A 22611-nucleotide genomic window follows, 5' to 3' on the forward strand; every position below is an offset into this window, starting at 1 on the left:
AGCATTCCTCAGGGAGTTTGGTCCATATTGACATGATGGCATCACACAGTTGCCGCAGATTTGTCGGCTGCACATCCATGATGCGAATCTCCCGTTCCACCACATCCCAAAGATGCTCTATTGGGTTGAGATCTGGTGACTGTGGAGGCCATTTTAGTACAGTGAACTCATTGTCATGTTCAAGAAACCAATTTGAAATGATTAGAGCTTTGTGACATGGTGGAAGTAGCCATCAGAGGATGGGTACATGGTGGCCATAAAGGGATGGACATGGTCAGAAACAATGCTCAGGTAGGCCGTGGCATTTAAACGATGCCCAATTGGCACTAAGGGGCCTAAAGTGTGCCAGGAAAACATCCCCCACACCATTACACCACCACCACCAGCCTGCACAGTGGTAACAAGGCATGATGGTTCCATGTTCTCATTCTGTTTACGCCAAATTCTGACTCTAACATCTGAATGTCTCAACAGAAATCGAGACTCATCAGACCAGGCAACATTTTTCCAGTCTTCAACTGTTCAATTTTGGTGAGCTCTTGCAAATTGTAGCCTCTTTTTCCTATTTGTAGTGGAGATGAGTGGTACCCGGTGGAGTCTTCTGCTGTTGTAGCCCATCCGCCTCAAGGTTGTGCGTGTTGTGGCTTCACAAATGCTTTGCTGCATACCTCGGTTGTAACGAGTGGTTATTTCAGTCACTGTTGCCCTTCTATCAGCTCGAACCAGTCTGGCCATTCTCCTCTGACCTCTGGCATCAACAAGGCATTTCCGCCCACAGAACTACCGCTCACTGGATGTTTTTTCTTTTTCGGACCATTCTCTGTAAACCCTAGAGATGGTTGTGCGTGAAAATCCCAGTAGATTAGCAGTTTCTGAAATACTCAGACCAGCCCTTCTGGCACCAACAATCATGCCACGTTCAAAGTCACTCAAATCACCTTTCTTCCCCATACTGATGCTCGGTTTGAACTGCAGGAGATTGTCATGACCATGTCTACATGCCTAAATGCACTGAGTTGCCGCCATGTGATTGGCTGCTTAGAAATTAAGTGTTAACGAGCAGTTGGACAGGTGTAAAGCTTAGACAAATTTTATATATATATAATATACCGCATATGACTATTATTTCATATGTCTGGCTTTACAGGGTCCATTTGTAAATAAATAATTTAAATAATTTAATGAATGCCCAAAATAATAAATAATAATAAATAACTCACCCTGGTAGAGGGGTAGACTATCAACAAAATCACTCACTACTTGACATTAATTTACACAGTTTAGTGATAAATTCTAGATTTCTAAACAGTCAGATTTCTGATTCTACATTTCTAAACAAACAGATTTTCCCAGTCTCTTCCATATGCAGAGAAAACTAAGACTGCCTCTCTGTCTCTAGATTACAGCTGCGTAATATCGGTCATGAGACAAACTTCCTCTTTCTTAAATTAGAATAGCTGTTTAGATTTCTCAGCTCGTAATACGACTGAAAACGTCATTCTCTGTTGTAATTTAAACAGGAAATGTTTGGTTCGCTTTGAATAACAGATTGAAATGTCCATGTTGTTTCAACTCTGTGTGTGTATCTTGTTGTTTTTGATCGGTTTCTCAGAGGCAGTGATATCCTGCTTAAATGAGAATGGTCAGCCGGTTGACTGGTAGGTTGAAATCTTTGCTTTCGGGTTTAAGCTTTGTTAATGATAACTCATTTGCTGTTGACATAATCTTAGTCTCTGTAAAGTGTTATGTACAGCAATGTTTAACTACTCTTTGCCATTGTAACTCTCTTATATTATTTTAAAAGGTTTATTATTTACAAACTTCCCATTTACAAGATGGATGTTAAGGGAAGTGGAGTAGATTACATGTATCTGGATCCGTCCGTCATGGATTTTCAGATGAGTAAAAATATAGTCAACAGCAGCAAAGGAGCTTTAGGCAGAACATTGACACAGCTTTACTCTGGATATACAGTAAGAAGCTCTTTGAATACTATCATTGCTCCTTGTTGTTCCTAAGGATTGTTTCAAATGTTTATTAAGAGGCACTTCAATTTTTTTTAATTCTTTCACTGGTGTTATACTGTATTGTGCATTAATAACACTGTAATGACACTGTACTGCACACATATACTGTACTTTTACTTTTCAGTCCAACAGCTCAGTCTATATGCTTTACAATGACGCGCCACCAGAACTGAAGTACCCAAGCAAGTATGGACATACAAAAGGTAATTTTGTGTGAATACTCACTAATAACATGCGTTATGGTGGCAACAGATACAACATATACACTAGTACCATTCAAAGGTTTGGGGTCGGTAAGATTTGTTAATGTTGAAAGAAGTGTATTATACCTAAAATACAGTAAAAAACAAAACAAAAAAAACATTGTGTTTGAACTGTTTTCGATTTTAAAATATTTTCGATTGTAATTTATTCCTGTGATGGCAAATCTGAATTGTCAGCAGCCATTACGCAGTCTTCAGTGTCACATGATCCTTTAGACATCATTTTAATATGCATTCTAATAAACATTCATTTTTATTATCTGTCAGGATTTTGTTTTGACGGTTTCCCTGTCATATGTTCCCTGACATAGTTTCCTAAGCTGCATCCCAATTCATACTGCTGCATACTTGGAAGGCCGCATTCGAAGGCCGATTGTGTTACCCCTGCGCGACAAAGGCTGTCCCATTCGAAGGCTCCTTTAAATGCGTCCTTTGTTTCCCGTGAAATTAAGGATACAACAGATGAATCCTTGGTGGCCTTACCTATACAGAATTCATTGCACACCAGTGACTACTGAATTTTTTTTAAAATTGCCAAATCACACTTTTAAATATTGGGTTTCAATTTTTCTCAAATATATAATGATACAAATGTTACAAATAAATAAAAAAAACTTTAAAGCGGTTCAAATGTTGACATATCTTACTGGGATGCGATTACACTGTAGTTTGTACTATTTATTATTAACAGAAATGGACCAAGGTGAACATATTTAGACAGCTTGTTGAACCCTGTTTTGTTTTCAGATAGTTTAATGTAATGTCCCGTACAAACGTTACAGTCACTGAATGGCAGCTGTCACAGTTGCTAGGCGACAAGAACAGTCCTCCATAGGATAGACCGTCCCATTTAGCAATGCTCTGGCCGACCTTCGAGTCCTTCGAAGGATGCAGCCTCTGAATTGGGACACAGCTCTAGTGTGTTTATTACTGATTTTGTTCATCTGTTGTTCTATTAGCTAACTCATTAGTTTAGCCGGTTATTTAACCTCTGTGTTTCCTCAGTTCCTTTGTTCAGTATTGTTTGTTCAGTATTGCTTGTTATCTATGCGATCTCCTGCTTTTTTTTTTGTGTGAATTATATTAAAGACTGTTTTTGTTCTTACTCTGTTGTCATGCACAGCCACAACACAGTTCCATTATCAATGTAAAAACTGTTTTACAGCTTAATATATTTGTGGAAACCATGATTTTTTTTTATTCTTTGATGAATAGAAAGTTTAAAATAACAGCATTTATTTGAAATGGAAATCTTTTGTAACAATGTAAATGTCTTTTGATCTTTAAATCATAATTGCTGAATAAAAGTATTAATAAAAAATAAAAATAAAACATAACCCCAAACTTTTGAACAGGAGTGTATTTACAGACTCCAAAAACAATTTTAGAATTTGGATGTTTGTCACTTAATACTGACCTGCTGTCTCTTTCAGCATTCAGAGTTATGGCACAATAACACAATGACACAAAACAACATACCGTAAGTTGTGTTTGTGACCAAAATCATCAATTGTTTTGGACATTTTTCTTTTTACATTTTCTAATCGGTCCACTATAAAGCAGGTTGGCATTATTGCAATAAATTAATACAAAGTTTTGTCATGAAACTCTAGATGGCGCAGACTCCAATCTATGGTCCTTAACTCAATCTTCTTGCAATCACATTATTCTCTATGGCACAGCTGATTGATTCCTGCTCTAAGCTAATAAGTTTGCTGCTCAACTTTTAAACACTTGGTCAGCGTGTGCTGTAGAAGTTTGCAGCACTTTCAGTAACCCTCCACCTTCCTCAGCTCCACCTGCATAGATCTTCTATTGGTAATTCATGTATGCTAAATGCAATATTGTACTTGCTTACTCTTACTTGCTCACAGCAGCATGTATGTATTGGCAGTAACAAATCCCGAATTTACTTTGCTGCAGCAGCAGTATAGCAGATCTATTCCACCAAGACCAAACATATCAACATTGTCATATCCATACCATGCCAAACACTCTGAAAGTTGTCATGACAGAAATATTCTTACTCTTCGCATAGCTACTCTCAAAACCAACATAAGTAACTCAATAAAATCCCAGGCAACTTCATGCAACATTCTGAAATCCTTTAAAAATACTTCAATCCAGCCCTGTCAAGTCAAGTCAAGTCACCTTCAGCGCTTTTAACAATATGGACTGTTTCAAAGCAGCTTTACAGTGATAATAGGAAATTAAAGTAACGGTGATTGTATTGGCTTTACAGCAGCTCTAGAATAAAGTTATTGTCCAGCTAAAGTTAGTTTTGATCGATTCACTTCCGTTGCAAAGATCATCAGTTATTAACTTAGGGGCCGCTAACACGACACCGTTCTAACAGAAAACCCTTAACGCGCTCCGGCCCGCTCATTCGCAGAATTATTTATCGCTTCCGAGTACCCATGTGAACCGGGACTATTTTGACAACGTTTTATCTGTACAGAGGTAAAGGGAAGGAGAAGGGGGCCTTCACAGGGGAGAGACTAGTTGACACTTCAGGACTGCGTTGTCGTCATGTCCAGGCGCAGGTCCTTCATCAGATCTGGATACGGCTTGGATCCGGCGGACTGCAGTAAACCTCGGGATAAACAGAGAGACTAATATTAGCGTAGAGGCCATTCTTCTTATGATGTAACGAGTACATCAGGATTTATGGGGAGTGTTCCCGATTCTGGTTGACCTAATCTATTCAGCCTAACATTGAATTATATAAGTTTAGAATGTGTTATGTGTATGCTAGGTCAAAGAGATGTGTTTTTTGTCTAGATTTGAACTGACAGAGTGTGTTTGCTTCCCGGACAATGTTAGGAAGACTGTTCCAGAGTTTTGGTGCTAAAAGGGAAAAGGATCTACCGCCAGCAGTCGATTTTGATATTCTAGGTATTATCAACTGGCCGGAATTTTGAGATCGCAATAGACGTGAAGGACTATAATGCATTAAGAGCTCGCTCAAGTACTGGGGAGCTAAACCATTTAGTGCTTTGTAAGTAATCAACTGTCACGATCGCTAGCGGAGAATTGGGTGGATCCAAAAGCAGCAACATGATAGTCAGGGCAATCCAAATCATCGTCATCCATGCAAGAGTCGTAATCCAAATAGTCAGAATCATACACATCCGTGCCAGTGTCGAAAACCATTTTAATCCGTCCGAATAACAAATAAACAAAACAAGCAAGAACAAACGAGAAACAGACTTGAAACAGACCTTGGCGTTGACGAGTGACATACAATACAATGACTCCGTGACATGAACTAACACAGACAGGGTATTTATGCACAGACACTAACAACATAAATGGGAACAGCTGGGTGCAATCACAAGTGATGGGAACAAACAAGGATTATGGGAAATGTGGTTCTAGAGTGAATGGATACAGGAAGGAAGGGACCTCTAGTGGACACCCAGTGAAAACACAACCAGACACTGTGACATAACCCCCCCTCTACGGAGCGGCTACCAGACGCTCCACAACAGATCTTCTGCCCTCAGCTTGTGTTTGCTTTTGCAGCGAGTTAAACAAAGGCTTAGTAAAAGTCGTAGACAGTTGTCAGGGTCAAACTTTCTTTACTGAAGCCCAATTTGTGAAACTGTAACACAAATGAACAATGATATCAAAAAAGTATATCTTACAATATTACATTCAGTTCACATAGATCAAAACAACATTTAAGATGCACATAAATCACCTTTACATAACTTAGAAGATAGCTGTACTAAGAAGTAGAAACAATCAAGCATCACAATTATGTGCCATGGGTTACATTTAACAGATCACATGTAAATCGGTCTCAAACATGTCTATAACCTATCAGAATACATGTAATCATATTTTACCACTTAGATTAGTCTTTAAACTTACAGATTGTGCCTTTTTCAAGAGCGAAACAAGAAGGATGGACGTGGATGCATCTCTACACTCTGCACCATGAGCTCTAGAATCCAAAATGGCTGATATATTATTAAAGGCGATGTACTACTTAAAGTGACCACAAGGTGTCAGTATTAACAAAGTAAACTATAATATAACCAAGGCCAGAATACTCCCCGCCTGACATCAACAGATGTCACATCAGACTTGTGGAACAGTAACAAAGTCGTCAACATTCAGATCGTTAAGCCACCTTAATTTGTGTCCTTTGAAACCAGAAGAACAACCTCAGTGACTGGTCTCAGGAAGAATCTTTGTTCACCTTTCTTTATGATTTTTACTTCAATCTTTCTGACTTTGCCATCCTCACTTGGGTAAGTTTTAGTTATGATCCCAACGGGCCAGTCATTTCTTTTCTCCTGGGCATCTTTTAGAAGCACAACATCTCCATTCTGTAGGTTTGGCTTAGCTGTGCGCCACTTGCGACGTCCTTGAAGTCCACTCAAGTATTCATTCTTCCATCTTCCCCAGAAGACATTGGCTAAATACTGAACGCGACGCCACTGAGCTCTGCATAAATCGTGGTTTTCAAATTGGCCAGGTGGTACTGGTGGGGCTCCTACTTTCTGCGTGAGCAGCATTGCTGGTGTTAGTATCATTGGTTGTTCTGGATCAGTAGAGACTGTAGTTAAGGGACGAGCATTCACAATTGCACTCACTTCTGCCATGAACGTTATTAAAACTTCATGTGTAAGTCTTGCAGGGCTGTGTTGAAGTAGCATGGCATCGAGGATACGTCGGGCAACTCCAATCATACGCTCCCAGGATCCTGCCATATGTGAAGCGTGTGGAGGATTGAACTGCCAGCAGCATTGATTATCAGATAGGTAAGCTTGGATGTTTGTGTTGTGGCAACCTTGCTTGTCAATTTGTAGCTCTTTGCAGGCTCTCACAAAGTTGGTTCCACAATCAGACCTCAAGATCTTAGCGGGGCCTCTGATTGCAAAGAAACGCCGCAGGGAATTGATAAAACATGATGCACTCATAGACTCAATCACTTCTAGGTGAATCGCCCGTGTAGTCATACAAGTAAATATTACCACCCATCTTTTGGCTTCTGCCGTACATCCTCGTGTTTTCCTGACCGCGACTGGCCATGGACCGAAAACATCCAGCCCCACGAATGTGAATGGCGGGTCTATGTGTAATCTGTCGGCTGGTAAATCTGCCATGATCTGTTCCTCTTGTTTGCCTCTCAATTTGCGACAGGTGACACAGTTGTAGATGGAGCTGCTGACTGATCTCTTACCTCCAACAATCCAGTAACCACCTGCCCTGATGGCACCTTCTGTGAGATGTCGGCCTTGGTGACATACCTTCTCATGAAAGTGTCGAATCAAAAGCTGAGTAACATGATGTTTACCAGGTATGAGAGCTGGATACAGTTCTTCAGATGGTAGTTGAGCTCTCCCCAACCGACCTCCTACTCTGAGAAACCCTTCTGAGTCAATGAATGGACAGAGTTTGCTGAGAGGACTTGACTTTTGGACAGACTGACCTTGTTCTAGGCGTTTAAAGTCATCTCTGTAGACTTCTCTCTGAACAGTTTGAATAATTGTAGCTTTTGCTTGCTTCGGCTGCTCTTCCTCCTTATGCTTGTTACAAATGTGCCATCCGCGACAGACATCTCCTGACCCAGACTTGACACACTTGGCTATGTGTTGCAATCGTCCTATAGCCTTTAACAGGGAGCTCCATCTGGAGAATCGTTGGAACCTTTCACTCCCAAGGTTTCTTTGTGACAGGCTAGTCACACAGGTAATGCACTCAGGACGAAGCTCTACATCTGTTTCAGGACTGACGAGGGTGTAGGACCTTTTTTCAAGTTCATTTTGTCTTGTGTGTAGGAGGAATGGAGGCCCCGTAAGCCAATATGATGAAGTCAGTTGCTCTGAGGGGAATCCTCTGCTAGCAGCATCGGCTGGATTAAGATGAGTGGGCACAAAGTTCCACTGATGCGGTCCCGTAGAGTGTTTAATGCGTTGTACTCGATTGTGGACATAGACGTGAAAACGCCTGGTCTCATTGAAGATGTATCCTAGCACTACTTTAGAGTCAGTGTAGAATCTCACATCATCCAGTGTTGTGTCCAGCTGTTCTTGAAGCATCTCTGCTACTTCCACTGCTAGTACTGCCGCACATAACTCAAGTCGAGGGATTGTGACATCCGGCTTTGGAGCAAGTTTTGCTCTCCCAAAGAGGAAACCAACTTCACTGAGACCATCTGGGTTAGTAACTTTCAGGTAAGCTACTGTACCTACAGCTTTAGTGGAAGCATCACAAAACACGATGATCTCTTTCTTGAGTGCTCTAGACAATGAGGTGGAGGTATACATTCTTGAGATTTTTAGTCCTTGCAGATGTTTGAGGGAGTCTTTCCATTTTTGCCATCGCTCTTGTTTCTCTTTGGGCAGAATAACATCCCAATCATCTGCATCTCCAGAGATGTCTCTCAGGATGGAGCGACCCTCAATGCTTACAGGTACTACAAATCCTAGAGGATCATACACGCTGTTGATGGTAGAAAGCACTCCTCGCTTAGTGTAAGGTTTGTCACTGATGGATACTTGAAATACAAATGTATCTGTTGACAAGTCCCAGCACAATCCTAAGCTTCGTTGGGTGGATGGTGAGTTTACACCAAGTTCGAGGCCCTGCAGCGTAGTTGCCAGATCCTCGTTCGGGAAAGCTCTCATGATGACGGGGCTGTTGGATGAGATCTTGTGTAGGCGGAGGTTGGATCGTGCTAGCATCTGTTGAGCTCTGCGCAGTACATCAATGGCCTCAGCTTCGGAACTGAATGATTTTAGCCCATCGTCCACATAAAAATGGCGCTCGATGAAGAGCCTTGCATCACTTCCATACTCCAACTCTCCCTCTACAGCTGTTCTCTTGAGCCCGTATACAGCTACTGATGGGGAGGGGCAATTGCCAAAAACGTGGACCCTCATGCGGTACTCCACGATATCTCCATCAAGGTTGTGATCCTTAAACCACAAGAAGCGCAGGTAATCTCGATGTTCCTCTTTGACCAGAAAGCTGTGAAACATTTGCTCGATGTCTGCCATCACAGCATAGGAGTCAGATCTGAAGCGGATGACCACACCTATCAGGCTGTTGTTCAGGTCTGGGCCTTTAAGGAGAACTTGATTTAAGGATATGTTGTTGTATTGAGCACTTGAATCAAACACTATCCTGATCTTCCCTGGCTTTTGTGGGTGATAAATGCCAAAACTTGGTAGATACCAACATTCCTTGTTATCTTCAAGAGGGGGAGCAATCTCAGCATGTCTTTTTTTTAACATTGTCTCCAAGAATTCCACATAATGGTCTTTCATGTCCGTCTTCTTTTTCAGAGAACGACGAAGTGATAATAGACGACTGACAGCCTGGTCTCGGTTATTAGGCAAACGCTCTCTGGGACAGCGGAATGGGAGTGGAGCCACCCAACTGTTTGCTTTGTCTTTGGTAAATTCGTTGTCCATAATATACAGGAAAGCCTCATCTTCTCCAGATAGTGCGAGCATGTTGTCTTCTTTGGTCTGTTTGAAGATATGCTTCCCAATGTCATGAGCTCGTTTTGTGCTCCTTATGAGTCTGTGTTCTTCACCTATAAACCTTTCTTTAGAACAGATGCTGTTTTTGCAAGGTGTGAGAAAGCTGGGCCTGCCGTTCTCAAGCACACTAGTTTTGAAAGTGCTCACCGTGGGTTTGTGAGCTCCACCGAGGCACACATCTCCTACAATCACCCATCCCAAGTCGAGGAGTTGGGCATATGGAGCATTGTGAGGACCATTGCGCTGTTTCCGGACCTTGTGCGCACGGATAAGATCTCTCCCTATAAGAATGAGAATGTCAGCTGCGGGATCCAGTGGAGGTATCTGAGCGGCAATGGCTTGAAGATGAGGATGGTAAGCAGCGGCTTCAGGAGTGGGAATCTCCATTCTGTTATCAGGGATCGAATTACACTCTATGAGTGTTGGAAGCCTCATTGATACTTTCCCATCCAAGGATTCAACCACAAAGTCTTTTGCTCTCCTCCCACTAGTATCAACTGTGCCTGAGCATGTTCTCATTGTGTAAGGGAAGACTTCACCTTGAACATTGAATGTACGAAAGAAGGCTGGCCTCGCTAAAGAGAGGTTACTCTGATCATCCAACATTATGTACATACGCTTCTTTTCTTCAGAATAACCGTCAGGGTAAACATTGACTAGGCAAATTTTTGAGCATGACTTTCCTTGTAACCCTGCTCCACATATTTCTGTGCAGATGGACGTGGTCACTGTGGAGCTTGGTTCCTCTTGCTCCCCGCCTTGAGCCTCTGTTGGTGTGGCGGGTCCCTTTTGGAGCCATGGAGCTGGACCATCATGAAGAGCAGAGACATGGTCATGGCTATTGCATTCTGAACAATGGATAGTCACCCTGCAGTCTTTGGCCCTGTGGTCTGAAGAAACACAGCACTTGTAGCAGATAGAGTTCTCTTTAATAAACCTCTTCCTTTCAGCTAAAGACTTCATTCTGAAACCTCTGCATTTCAATAGTGAATGGTTCCTTTTATGGAGGGGACAGTGTCTTGTCAGGTCAGCTGAACTGGTGCTGGAACTTAGAGACAAGTTTGATTCAACCTCTGTTTTACTCGAAAAGATAGAAGGTCTGAATCTTGACTGCTTCATTTGGATTGTTTCAGATTTAAGAGGCAATGTGTTAGAAGATTGAAAAGAGAAGCTGGGATCTGTTCTCATTTCAGCATTTTCATTGACGAACTCAACAAAGTATGAAAAAGGTGGATAATGAAGAAGATATTGTTTTTTGTACTTTGTTCCCTTAACTACCCATGCTTCCTGAAGATTGTGAGGCAATTTTTCGACGATAGAGTTTATTCCCTTTGATGTGTCAAGGAATCCAAGACCAGGTAGATTGCCTTCCTCTTTTACTGCTTGCACTTCCAGGAGCAGATCTGCGAGTGCTTGCAGCTGATTGAAGTCTTTGTGAGAAATCTTAGCGAAACTCTCTAAACGTTTAAATAAAGATGCTTCGATTACCTCTGGGGAACCGTATTTTCTGTCTAAACGTTGCCATAAATGTCTAAGGCCAGCTTCAGGATCATGTGCATGGGCCGCTCTTATTCTCAGAGCATGCCGGAGGGATTCACCTTCAAGCCACTTAGTAAGCAAATCGATCTCTTCATTGCCTTTTAGATTTAGACCATTAATGGCATTCAGAAACGCTGTTTTCCAGGGTATGTAATTCTCTGGCTTGTTGTCAAATACTTTGAAGCTGCAAGTGAGAATATCACGGCGTGCAAGAAACACTGCAAGATCAGACACCTCGCTGGATCGAGGTACTGGAGCACTTGGCGAGCAGGTGTTTCTCACATGAGAGGGAAAGCAATTTGGCTGCCTTGTATGCTGATACCCCATTTGGTCATGTCTGCTTGCTGCATTTACAACGTTAGGAGTAGACTGGCTGATTCCAGGAATGTCTTTGTGATCTGCACTTGCTTGATCATCCTCTTTCTTCATACTCTTGTTCTGAGAAAAGTGTGTCCTAATGTATTCTTCTGTGCGTTCAGCAGCTAAAGAACTACCCCTTTCAGTTTCGTCGTTTGAACAGATTGCGGCAGATTCCAACACCCTTGCTGCTGCGAGGGCTGCTTCAGCTTCTCCCTCCTCTTTCAGAGCATTCAGCGTTGCTTCAATCCTAGCCTTTTCGATCTCCATATCTATCTGGCGCTTAGCAAACTCAGCTCTTGTGCGTGCGGCCTCTGCCTTAGCGCGTGCTTCAGCTGCAGCTTGGCTTGCATTAGATTTATGAGAGCGACGTGAGGATGAAGTGTTGCTGGCTGAAGATTTAGCCTCTGACCTGGTTTCAAGCTTGGAAGCTTGGCTGTGTTTCGACGAGTGGGACATTCTGGTTCTTTCAGCAGATAGAGCGCATGTAGTCCAGTATTAAGCTCTCAATGTGAAGTCAATCTTTTCACTCTTCTGCCCTCAGCTTGTGTTTGCTTTTGCAGCGAGTTAAACAAAGGCTTAGTAAAAGTCGTAGACAGTTGTCAGGGTCAAACTTTCTTTACTGAAGCCCAATTTGTGAAACTGTAACACAAATGAACAATGATATCAAAAAAGTATATCTTACAATATTACATTCAGTTCACATAGATCAAAACAACATTTAAGATGCACATAAATCACCTTTACATAACTTAGAAGATAGCTGTACTAAGAAGGAGAAACAATCAAGCATCACAATTATGTGCCATGGGTTACATTTAACAGATCACATGTAAATCGGTCTCAAACATGTCTATAACCTATCAGAATACATGTAATCATATTTTACCACTTAGATTAGTCTTTAAACTTACAGATTGTGCCTTTTTCAAGAGCGAAACAAGAAGGATGGACGTGGATGCATCTCTACACTCTGCACCATGAGCTCTAGAATCCAAAATGGTTGATATATTATTAAAGGCGATGTACTACTTAAAGTGACCACAAGGTGTCAGTATTAACAAAGTAAACTATAATATAACCAAGGCCAGAATAACAGAAAACAACACTCGAAAAAACAAGTCCATGAGGGAGGTGGAGCTGTGGGGAATCAAGGGAAAGGACGGAGGGCCAGGACCATGGGAGGGAATGGAACCAGGGGATGACAGTTCATCGGGCGGCCTGGGCGGAGACGACCCTTCAGGCGACCTGGGCGGGACAGGTAGTTCATCGGGCGGTGACGACCCTTCAGGCGGCCAGGGCGGAGCAGGAAGCAGGGTTCGTACAGACTCCTGAGGAAGTCCATCGGGCGGCCAGGGCGAAGCAGACGACCCATCGGGTGGCCAGGGCGGTGAAGACCCCTCGGGCGGCTAGGGCGGTGAAGACCCCTCGGGCGGCCAGGGCGGTGAAGACCCCTCGGGCGGCCAGGGCGGTGACGACCCCTCGGGCGGCCAGGGCGGTGAAGACCCCTCGGGCGGCCAGGGCGGTGAAGACCCCTCGGGCGGCCAGGGCGGTGAAGACCCCTCGGGCGGCCAGGGCGGTGAAGACCCCTCGGGCGGCCAGGGCGGTGAAGACCCCTCGGGCGGCCAGGGCGGTGAAGACCCCTCGGGCGGTGAAGACCCCTCGGGCGGTGAAGACCCCTCGGGCGGTGAAGACCCCTCGGGCGGCCAGGGCGGTGAAGACCCCTCGGGCGGCCATGGCGGTGAAGACCCCTCGGGCGGCCAGGGCGGTGAAGACCCCTCGGGCGGCCAGGGCGGTGAAGACCCCTCGGGCGGCCATGGCGGTGGAACAGGAACAGACCCTGGCTCAGGAACAGGCACAGACACCAGCTCAGGCACAGGAACAGACACCGGCTCAGGAACAGACACCGGCTCAGGAACAGACACCGGCTCAGGCTCAGGAACAGACACCGGCTCAGGCTCAGGAACAGACACCGGCTCAGGCTCAGGAACAGACACCGGCTCAGGCTCAGGAACAGCCACAAGAACTGTAACAGTCACAAGAACAGACACAAACACAGAAACGAACACTGGCTCTGGAACAGGCACTGGCTCTGGAACGGACATTGGCTCCAGCTCTGGAACATGCACTGGCTCTGCCTCCGGCTCTGGAACAGGCCTTGGCTCTGCCTCCGGCTCTGGAACAGCAGACACTGGCTCCGGCTCTGGAACAGACACTGGCATCGGCCCTGGAACAGACACTGGCTCCGGCCCTGGAACAGACACTGGCTCCGGCCCTGGAACAGTCTCTGACTGGGCAGACGGAACGTGAACAGTCTCTGACTGGGCAGACGTGACGTGGACAATCTCTGACTGGGCAGACGCAGGTCTCCTTCTCCTCCTCCGTTTCGGGACCACCTTACTCGGGACCACCGGAACAGGGACCACCGGGACCGGGATCACCGGACTAGGGACCACCGGGACAGTCACGGAGGAGGTCTTTCTTCTCCTCCGTCGTCCCTTCTGGCGAGGTGCTGGTTCAGGACGGGACAGGACCCGCGGCGAAGGGTGTTCTGGGCTGCGCGTCACCGGATCATGGTCGAAGGAAGACCGAAGTAGAGACTGAGTCCGGGACTCCCCTCTAGTACTTCCTCCTCTGCGAGCTCCACGGGTCCCCGAAAATCTGGCCAGACGCTCTCCTCTAAAGGACTCTCTGTCGTCGAACGAAAAGTCATGGCCTCCTCCCTTTGCCGAGCCACAAAAGCAAACGCCTGCAAAATGTTCATGCTGCTGGACCCATTTGAGGACGGAGTCATTCTGTCACGATCGCTAGCGGAGAATTGGGTGGATCCAAAAGCAGCAACATGATAGTCAGGGCAATCCAAATCATCGTCATCCATGCAAGAGTCGTAATCCAAATAGTCAGAATCATACTCATCCGTGCCAGTGTCAAAAACCATTTTAATCCGTCCGAATAACAAATAAAACAAAACAAGCAAGAACAAACGAGAAACAGACTTGAAACAGACCTTGGCGTTGACGAGTGACATACAATACAATGACTCCGTGACATGAACTAACACAGACAGGGTATTTATGCACAGACACTAACAACATAAATGGGAACAGCTGGGTGCAATCACAAGTGATGGGAACAAACAAGGATTATGGGAAATGTGGTTCTAGAGTGAATGGATACAGGAAGGAAGGGACCTCTAGTGGACACCCAGTGAAAACACAACCAGACACTGTGACATCAACAATATTTTAAAATGTATACGATGTTTAACAGTTAGCCAATGCAGTTGATAAAACCAGGCTAATATGGTCATACGTCCTGGTTCTGCTAAGAACTCGAGCTGCTGCATTTTGGACCAGCTGTTGTTTATTTATTAAGCGTACAGAGCAACCACCACTTCACGACGAGAATACTTTTTGTGCGCAAAAAACAAACAAAAATAACAACTTTATTCAACTATTCATTTCCTTCTCTCGTTGGCCTCGAAATTTCACGTAGTGAAACTGCGCAAAGCTTCTAGGTTGTATGTCACACGCATCACACACATGACCAGCGTCGGCCAATAGTGAGCCTGCGTGTGACGTACAACACAGAACCGTTGCGCAGTTCCACTACGTGAAATCCCGAGGCCAACAGAGAAGGAAATGAATAGTTGAATAAAGTCGTTATTTTTTTTATTTTTTTTGCGCACAAAAAGTATTCTTGTCGCTTGATAAACTTAAGATTGAGCCACTGTAGTCACTTTGACTATTTTAACGATGTCTTTAATAACTTTTGGGCCGGCAAGTTTCGATCCCTTAAGAAGCCTATGGAGAAGTGATCCAGCTCTCAGATTTAATTTGTGTTCCGAAGATGAACGAAAGTCTTACGGGGTTGGAATAACATGAGGTTGAGTAATTACTGACAGAATTTTCATTTTGGGGTGAACTAACCCTTTAATTTTGTGAATTGGTAAGTTTCGTCAGGGCGTGAAGTGAAATAACAGTAAGAACTAATGCCATGCTTCCTAATGGGTAGCATGTACAGAGTAAACAGCAATGGTCCTAGTACTGAGCCTTGTGGTACTCCATGCTGAACTTGTGATCGATAAGACACATGCAGTCCAATCTGTTTCTTTGTTTTTTTTTAAATAAGACTTTAAATCCAAATTCAAATTCACTCCAGCTCTCTTTTGTTTTCCTAACATTAAAATAGTACACTTCTGATTTGCCTGGTCCATGTGAGTCCCGTTCTCATTAAAACAATGTTTCATGCTAGATGAAACTTGTATCCAACTGCACGATGATTTATGACTAACTTTATTGTATATGATTTCTGCAGGAGTGCTGATGATTGACCAGTCTCAGGGATTTTGGCTCACACACAGTGTTCCTCATTTTCCTCCATTTCCAGAGAGAAATTACAGTTACCCATCTACAGGAAAATACTACGGCCAGACTCTGCTCTGTATTACATACAACTATTCACAGTTCCCTCAAATATGTGAGCACATGCTATGCTTATTGTATAAGATTAGTTTGATTTAAAAAGTGGTATATTTTAGTGATCACAATTCTGAAATAAGTATTCCTCTCTCTTAACAGCATTGCAGTTAGCATATCTTAATCCACGTATGTATAACTGCTCTGTCCCTGGGGCATTTCGCCAAGATATTGCTGAAATGGCTCAAATTTGTGATGGTAAAACACCGGCCTTAAAAAACAGGAGGAGTCTGCAGAAGCTGAAATCAGTTGGAGGACAAACTTTTTTCAGTTTTGCCAAATCACGCAACTATGTGGATGGTGAGAGCTCTTAAATTAAAAAAAAACTCTTCTGTATATTTAGACCGGTGGCACAACATAGCAGTTTATTGACATTACATTATTCCAAAGTACATCACAGTGCCTAAGCAACTATTTACATTGATTATGTAAGCAATGTACAAGACTCAAGTTCAACCTTTTTTATGTTTTATGGAGTTTATTTTTTTTTCACATACATTTGTATAGATAGTATATTACTACAATGTTGCATAGTATATTTTTTATTATTTCTCACTATACTAACAATCATGCTATACACAGCTTATACAGTTAAAGCTGTATTAAGTAAACATTAATGCTGTTAAACCATATACTGTAGATCTAATACTTTTATATTTTAACTGAACAAACTTATACTAAGAAAAATCTGAACAGAGGTAACACAATAAAACCGAGATAAATTATAATGCAACACTTTTGTTGTAAAATCAATCTTACATGGTAACAAATAAAATGTCATAACATTAGTTTACAGCAAACCATAAAATAAAAAAATAATGTACTGTGAAATTAATTATGGTAGTTGTTTAACTGTATATTAAATTACAGTGTGCTTACAGCAGTGCAAAGCTAACCACAGTAAGCATATTTACATTATACGCAACTAAATCTGATAGTTAAAAAAAATCTATTAGAGGCCTATTAGTGTCATGTATGGTTGTAGTAGTCATGCGCACGACGAAAGAAGTAGAGTACTACCTACTTATGGAAAAACAAGCGTGTCGCGAGCGCGTCGCTACTATTATGAGCAGGCCTACGTATTTTTGAAATAACGAAGTTGCACAATGAAAAAAAAACGGTATATGTGAACGGTCCCTTAGACGATACTGGACAAATTAACTGAGGAAACTCAGGGCCTAAATACAAGGGGAGAGTAATCAAAATAAAAAAGGAACAGGAGTGTAGAACTAATTAACAGCCAAGGAAACCAACTAGGGAACACTGGCAAACCAGAACAGGGAAAACAGAACCAAAACACATTGGCCCTCATTTATCATTCTTGCGTAGAAACGGGCGTATATGTTGGCGTAAGATTATGCTTACACTCCTCTCACCACCTGATTTATGAAGCTGTGCGTACCTTTGAAATCCAGGTGTACGCAATACCTGCCCTTGATAAATCCCGCGGCTGAAAACGATCGTCATTAGAATAACACGGCCCTATATATTCAAGTCTCCGCTTCCCCCACGCCCTCATTTTACGCCATGTACACACGGAAGACGGCACAGAAGAGAAACTTCTCAGACGTGGAGCCGAAATGACCTATCACAATGCATTATTTTACAGCACGTCTTTTTAAACAATTAGCATTCAATTTCGAATCACGTCACATGTATTGGGGTGTACAATAGTGATGATGATGATGTGATGTGGAGTACCATTCATTCACATTAATAATTGCATGACAATTTGTAATATTCTTCTTATTATTATGATTTTTATTATTAATGACGCTTATTGTTATTTAGAAGAAGAACGTTGTTATTATTATTTGTATTATTATTATTATTTAAAAGAAGAAGAATGTATTTTTTATTATTTTGTCAGTCTGAATTATTTTTTGGTCATTGAAAGCCTTTCATTACCGAACCCAGTCCGTGCGCACCTGCCGGGCCTAACCCTGAAACGTCAGGAATACATATGGCTACAAATCAAATGCTTTGGTAAAGTCACACAAATTAAACATTGAAGTCCATGTTGCACAAAAATAAACACTGAAGTTTATAATTACTATGTTGTTGTTGTTGTTTTTTACAGTGGGTCATAATATATCATATCTTTCAGTTTGTCAGTGCGTTTTGTGGTGTTAGGAATTGTTTTTCTGCGCATTTCCGCACTAACTCAAAACGTGCGTACACCACCTCCTGAGCTGGCGCAGGATTTGAGCGTGCCGTACGCCAACGTCCATATTGATAAATCTCAAAGTCACTGTGGTTTTGGGTGTACGCCAGGTGTTCGCTGGAAATTTGGTGTACGCACTTTTGATAAATGAGGGCCATTGAAACTAAACCAAAACAGAACATACATGTTACGATACATACATATTTTTACACTAATACTAAACATAAGAAACATTCTGTGAAACACAAAAGCAAAAATCATGAGGTTGTTTTCAATGCAATAGCCATGAATGAGAACTGAGACTTTCAAGCTTAAACAGAAGCCTCGATTGCTTTCAAAAATATAAAAATGTCTTAATGATTTTGGTCTGTATCTTAACCAAATCTGCCTATCCACGTCAGTAGATTTGAAGAATAGCAAAGAAGTAGCACGGACTACTTTTAGAATATATTTATGGTACTTTAGCATCCTTTTTGAAGCATGAATGCGTCAGTCCCATTCATTGCAAAGGAAAGAATAACAGACACAGTCTTCAAAATTTCTCGTTTTATGTTTCACGGAAGCAAGGCTTACAAGGCACTTAAATGCATTATGATATTTGCATATTCCTTGTTGCATCAGAAATTTGATTGTCAGAAGGTTTTCAGTGAGTGGATAAATTATGATGTATTTTAACTGTGGTTGATGACAGAATTTTTGGGTGAACAGTTTTGGGTGACCTATTCTTTTAGCATAAATAATTTGTTTTAGGATAATAAGACACTAATTCCATGCTAAATGCTAAACACTCTCTACAGATATTTACACAGGTTGGGTGGCTCAAGCATTGGGGACAGATCTGCTGGTGGAATCGTGGCTGCACCAGGCACATCAACTCCCCTCTAACTGCTCACTTCCCCGGCATGTGATGAACATTAACAGAGTTTGTCTCCCAGGACCTCAGATGTTCAGAAGCTACGAGGATCATTCTAAGTGGTGTGTGTCCTATGCTTTTAAAGACCAGTGGATATGTCTGGGGGACTTGAACAGAGACAGTGGTCAGGCTGGCAGAGGTGGTGGTCTAATATGTTCTCAAAACTCAATAATTTATAAAGCTTTCCGTCAGGCCATGGCCGGGTATAAACACTGCTGAAAAATACTTTCAGTAGACTTAACCAGCTCTGGACTTTGGAGCATGAATTACTATATGACGGGGTTTTATACAAGTTTTGACTTGAACCTAGATGTAATTATGAAAGTTGATAAGTGTGACAGTAAAAAAAACAAAAACATAATGGTACATTTAATTGGAGGGGGAAAGTGATTTTTGTGGTTGTTGTCTCAATGGATGGATGGATGGTCAATCAATCAATCAATCAATCAATCAATCAATCAATCAATCAATCAATCATTTACATAGCGCTTTCATATGTACTCCTGTACACCCAAAGCGCTTTAAAATCATATCAGGGAATCTCTCCTCAACCACCACAAATGTGCAGCATCCACTTGGATGATGCGATGGCAGCCACAGTACAATGGTGCCACTGTGCTTACCACACACCAGCTATAGGTGGAGAGGATAAAGAGTGATAGAGCTAATTCAATGGATGGGGATTATTAGGAGGCCATGATTGATAAGGGCCAATGGATGGAAATTGGCCAGGACACTGGGGTTACACCCATACTCTTTTACGAGAAGTGCCATGGGATTTTTAATGACCACAGTAGTCAGGACCTCGGTTTAATATCTCATACAATGCACATGTGCTTGTTACAGTATAGCATCCCTTTACTATGCATAAGGACCCACACAGACCGATATGAACCCCCTGCTGGCCTCACTAACACCTCTTACAGCAGCAACCTAGTTTTCCCAGGAGGACTCCCATCCAGGTATTAACCAGGCTTAACCCTGCTTAGCTTCACTGGGGCAACCAGTATTGGGCTACTAGGTGATATGGCTGTGGTACAAGTGTGATGTTTTCAGTTCTGTTTTGCCTGCCTTGCTTGATAAGATTTACTCTAGTTTTACCTATGTCTCCATGTACCTACCTTAAAGGGTTAGTTCACCAAAAAAATGAAAATGATGTCATTAATGACCCACCCTCATGCCGTTCCAAGCCCATAAGACCTCCGTTCATCTTCGGAACACAGTTTAAGATATTTTAGATTTAGTCCGAGAGTTTTCTGTCCCTCCATTGAAAATGTATACACGGTATACTGTCCTTGTCCAGAAAGGAAATAGAGACATCATCAAAGTAGTCCATGTGACATCAGTGGGTTAGTTCAAATTTTTTGAAGCATCGAAAATACATTTTGGTCCAAAAATAACAAAAACTACGACTTTATTCAGCATTGTATTCTCTTCCGATTCTGTTGTCAAGCCGCTACAGCGATCTGTGACCACATAATAAAGAGTCACAAAACGGTATTCATTGTTTGAATTTCTTAAAAGTGACAAAACTTGAAAGCTGAGACTTTGTTTATATCAAAAGTAACCTGCTCTGTCCTGTTTGTCGGTGCGTTGTCAGTGTCCTCTTTGCTCCAAGGTGTGTTTTCCACTGCGTGAGAACATGATGTGTGGCGTGAGAGCGCCATGGCTTGTCGGACGTAGCAACAGTAACTAAGGGGGGTAGGTCTTTGCAAAGGGTCAATTTAGGATCCAGCAACATTAGCCCATCATTGTTCCCACAACGACTGACCGCAAACAATGGCGCACAATGCAAAGTTTTCGTTACTCTCCCTTAAGCATGATAGTTCACTCAAGGTATTTTATCATGTTGGACTTTCGGAACCATTGTAATCACAGCTTGCCATAAACTGTCCTCCAAATCGATGAAGAGAGGTGTGACTTGCGCTCTCTTTTGCACATTAAAGGCCACCCTTGCTGCAGTATTCTGGATCAGTTGCAGAGGTTTGACAGTGCATGCTGGAAGGTCTGTCAAGAGAGCATTACAATAGTCGAGTCTAGATAGAACAAGAGAGTTGTCTAGCATGCTCTGAAAGGAAGGGCCTGATCTTCCTACTATTGTATAAGGCAAATCTACAGGACTGGGCAGTTCTAAGTGGTCTGTGAAGTTTAACTGAGAATCAATCACAACTCCAAGGTTCCTGGCTGTCCTGGATGGATTTGTGGTTAACGAACCTAGCTGAATGGCGAAGTTGTGATTAAGTGTTAAGTTGGCCGAGACCACAAGCAGTTCTGCCTTTGCAAGGTTGAGTTGAAGGAGGTGGTCCCTCATCCAGCTAAAAATGTCTGTCAGGCAGGCTGAGATGCGAGCAGCTACCGTCGGATCATCTAGCTGAAATGAGAGGTAGAGTTGTGCGTCATCAGCATAGCAGTGATAAGAAAAATCATGTTTCTGAAAAACAGATCCTGGTAATGAGATGTAAATGGGGAAGAGAAGTGGTTCAAGCACTGAGCCCAGAGGCCTCAATCCTCCATGACACCCTGAAGGACCTACCTGAGAGGTAAGACTTGAACCATTGGAGTGCGGTTCCTGGGATGCCCTTCATCATGAGGGTTGACAAGGATGATCTGGTGGTTAACTGTCAAAAGCAGCAGCATCCAGCAAGATCAGAACTGATGATATGGAAGTTGCTCTTGCCAGTCTCAGAGGCAGTCTGCAGGGGAGTCTCAGTTTAGTGGCATGCTTTGAAACCAAAATGGTTGTTGTTGTTGTCCAGGAGGTTGTTCTGTGTAAGAAAGGTAGAGACTTGTTTGAACACGACTCATTCAAGTGTCTTAGCAATGAATGGAAGAAGGGATACTGATCTGTTGTTTTATACAAGTGCTGGATAGGATCAAGTGGACAGGTAGTAGGGTGATTGTAAAGGATGAGTTTGGAGACTTCTGCCTCTGAGTTTGAAGAGAAGGAGGGGAGAATGTGTGTGTTTGCTGTTAAGATGTGTGTATCAGTTTGTGGTATGGAAAATTGGTGGCTGATGGTTGTTTTATTTATGAATAATGTGGTCAGCTGTTAGGGTTGATGAAGGAGGGAGAGGAAGAGGACTAAGAAGAGAGGAAAAGGTTTTGAAAAGCATATGAGTGTAAGAAGAATTGTTAATTTTGCTGTGGTAGTAGCAGTAGTTTTAGCAGTGGAGACATTTGCAGAGAAGGAAGAAAAGAGTGATTGATACAAACCAAGGTCACTAGGATTCTTCGATTTGCGCCACTTACTCTCTGCAGCCCTGAGTTTAGAACTTTGCTCATTGAGAACATCAGATTAGCCAGGAAGCAGAGGGGGTGGCGTGCTGGCGGGCTGGCCTAGATGAAAGGAGTTTTCTAAAAAGATATTA

The 22611-nt window shown here is 42.7% G+C and overlaps 1 protein-coding gene across 2 annotated transcripts; it reads left to right on the top strand.

Moving 5' to 3' along the window:
• Positions 1 to 1436: 1436 nt before the first annotated feature.
• On the top strand, positions 1437 to 19561 carry dnase2b (deoxyribonuclease II beta). Of its 2 annotated transcripts, none has more exons than XM_056243592.1 (6): positions 1437 to 1658; positions 1805 to 1973; positions 2152 to 2230; positions 16006 to 16167; positions 16269 to 16466; positions 19128 to 19561. In XM_056243592.1, exons 1-6 carry the CDS (start codon positions 1555 to 1557, stop codon positions 19460 to 19462), a joined length of 1047 nt encoding a protein of 348 aa, XP_056099567.1. In that variant the 5' UTR covers positions 1437 to 1554; the 3' UTR covers positions 19463 to 19561. The 2 variants fall into 2 exon arrangements, with proteins under 2 accessions (XP_056099567.1, XP_056099568.1); XM_056243593.1 differs by having other exon boundaries at positions 16078 to 16167.
• The last annotated feature ends 3050 nt before the right edge of the window (positions 19562 to 22611 follow it).

The sequence above is a fragment of the Rhinichthys klamathensis genome, unplaced genomic scaffold, assembly GCF_029890125.1.
Source record: "Rhinichthys klamathensis goyatoka isolate OS25496 unplaced genomic scaffold, OSU_Roscu_1.1 h1tg000814l_1, whole genome shotgun sequence".
In the NCBI taxonomy this organism is placed as follows: Eukaryota; Metazoa; Chordata; class Actinopteri; order Cypriniformes; family Leuciscidae; genus Rhinichthys; species Rhinichthys klamathensis.

Excerpts from the sequence above, each read along its gene's own strand:
- dnase2b (XM_056243592.1), top strand. The coding sequence starts at position 1,555 with ATGTCCATGTTGTTTCAACTCTGTGTGTGTATCTTGTTGTTTTTGATC. Across the intron at positions 1,974-2,151 it reads AGCTTTACTCTGGATATACA|TCCAACAGCTCAGTCTATAT; the intron begins GTAAGAAGCTCT and ends TTTACTTTTCAG. Across the intron at positions 2,231-16,005 it reads CAAGTATGGACATACAAAAG|GAGTGCTGATGATTGACCAG; the intron begins GTAATTTTGTGT and ends TGATTTCTGCAG.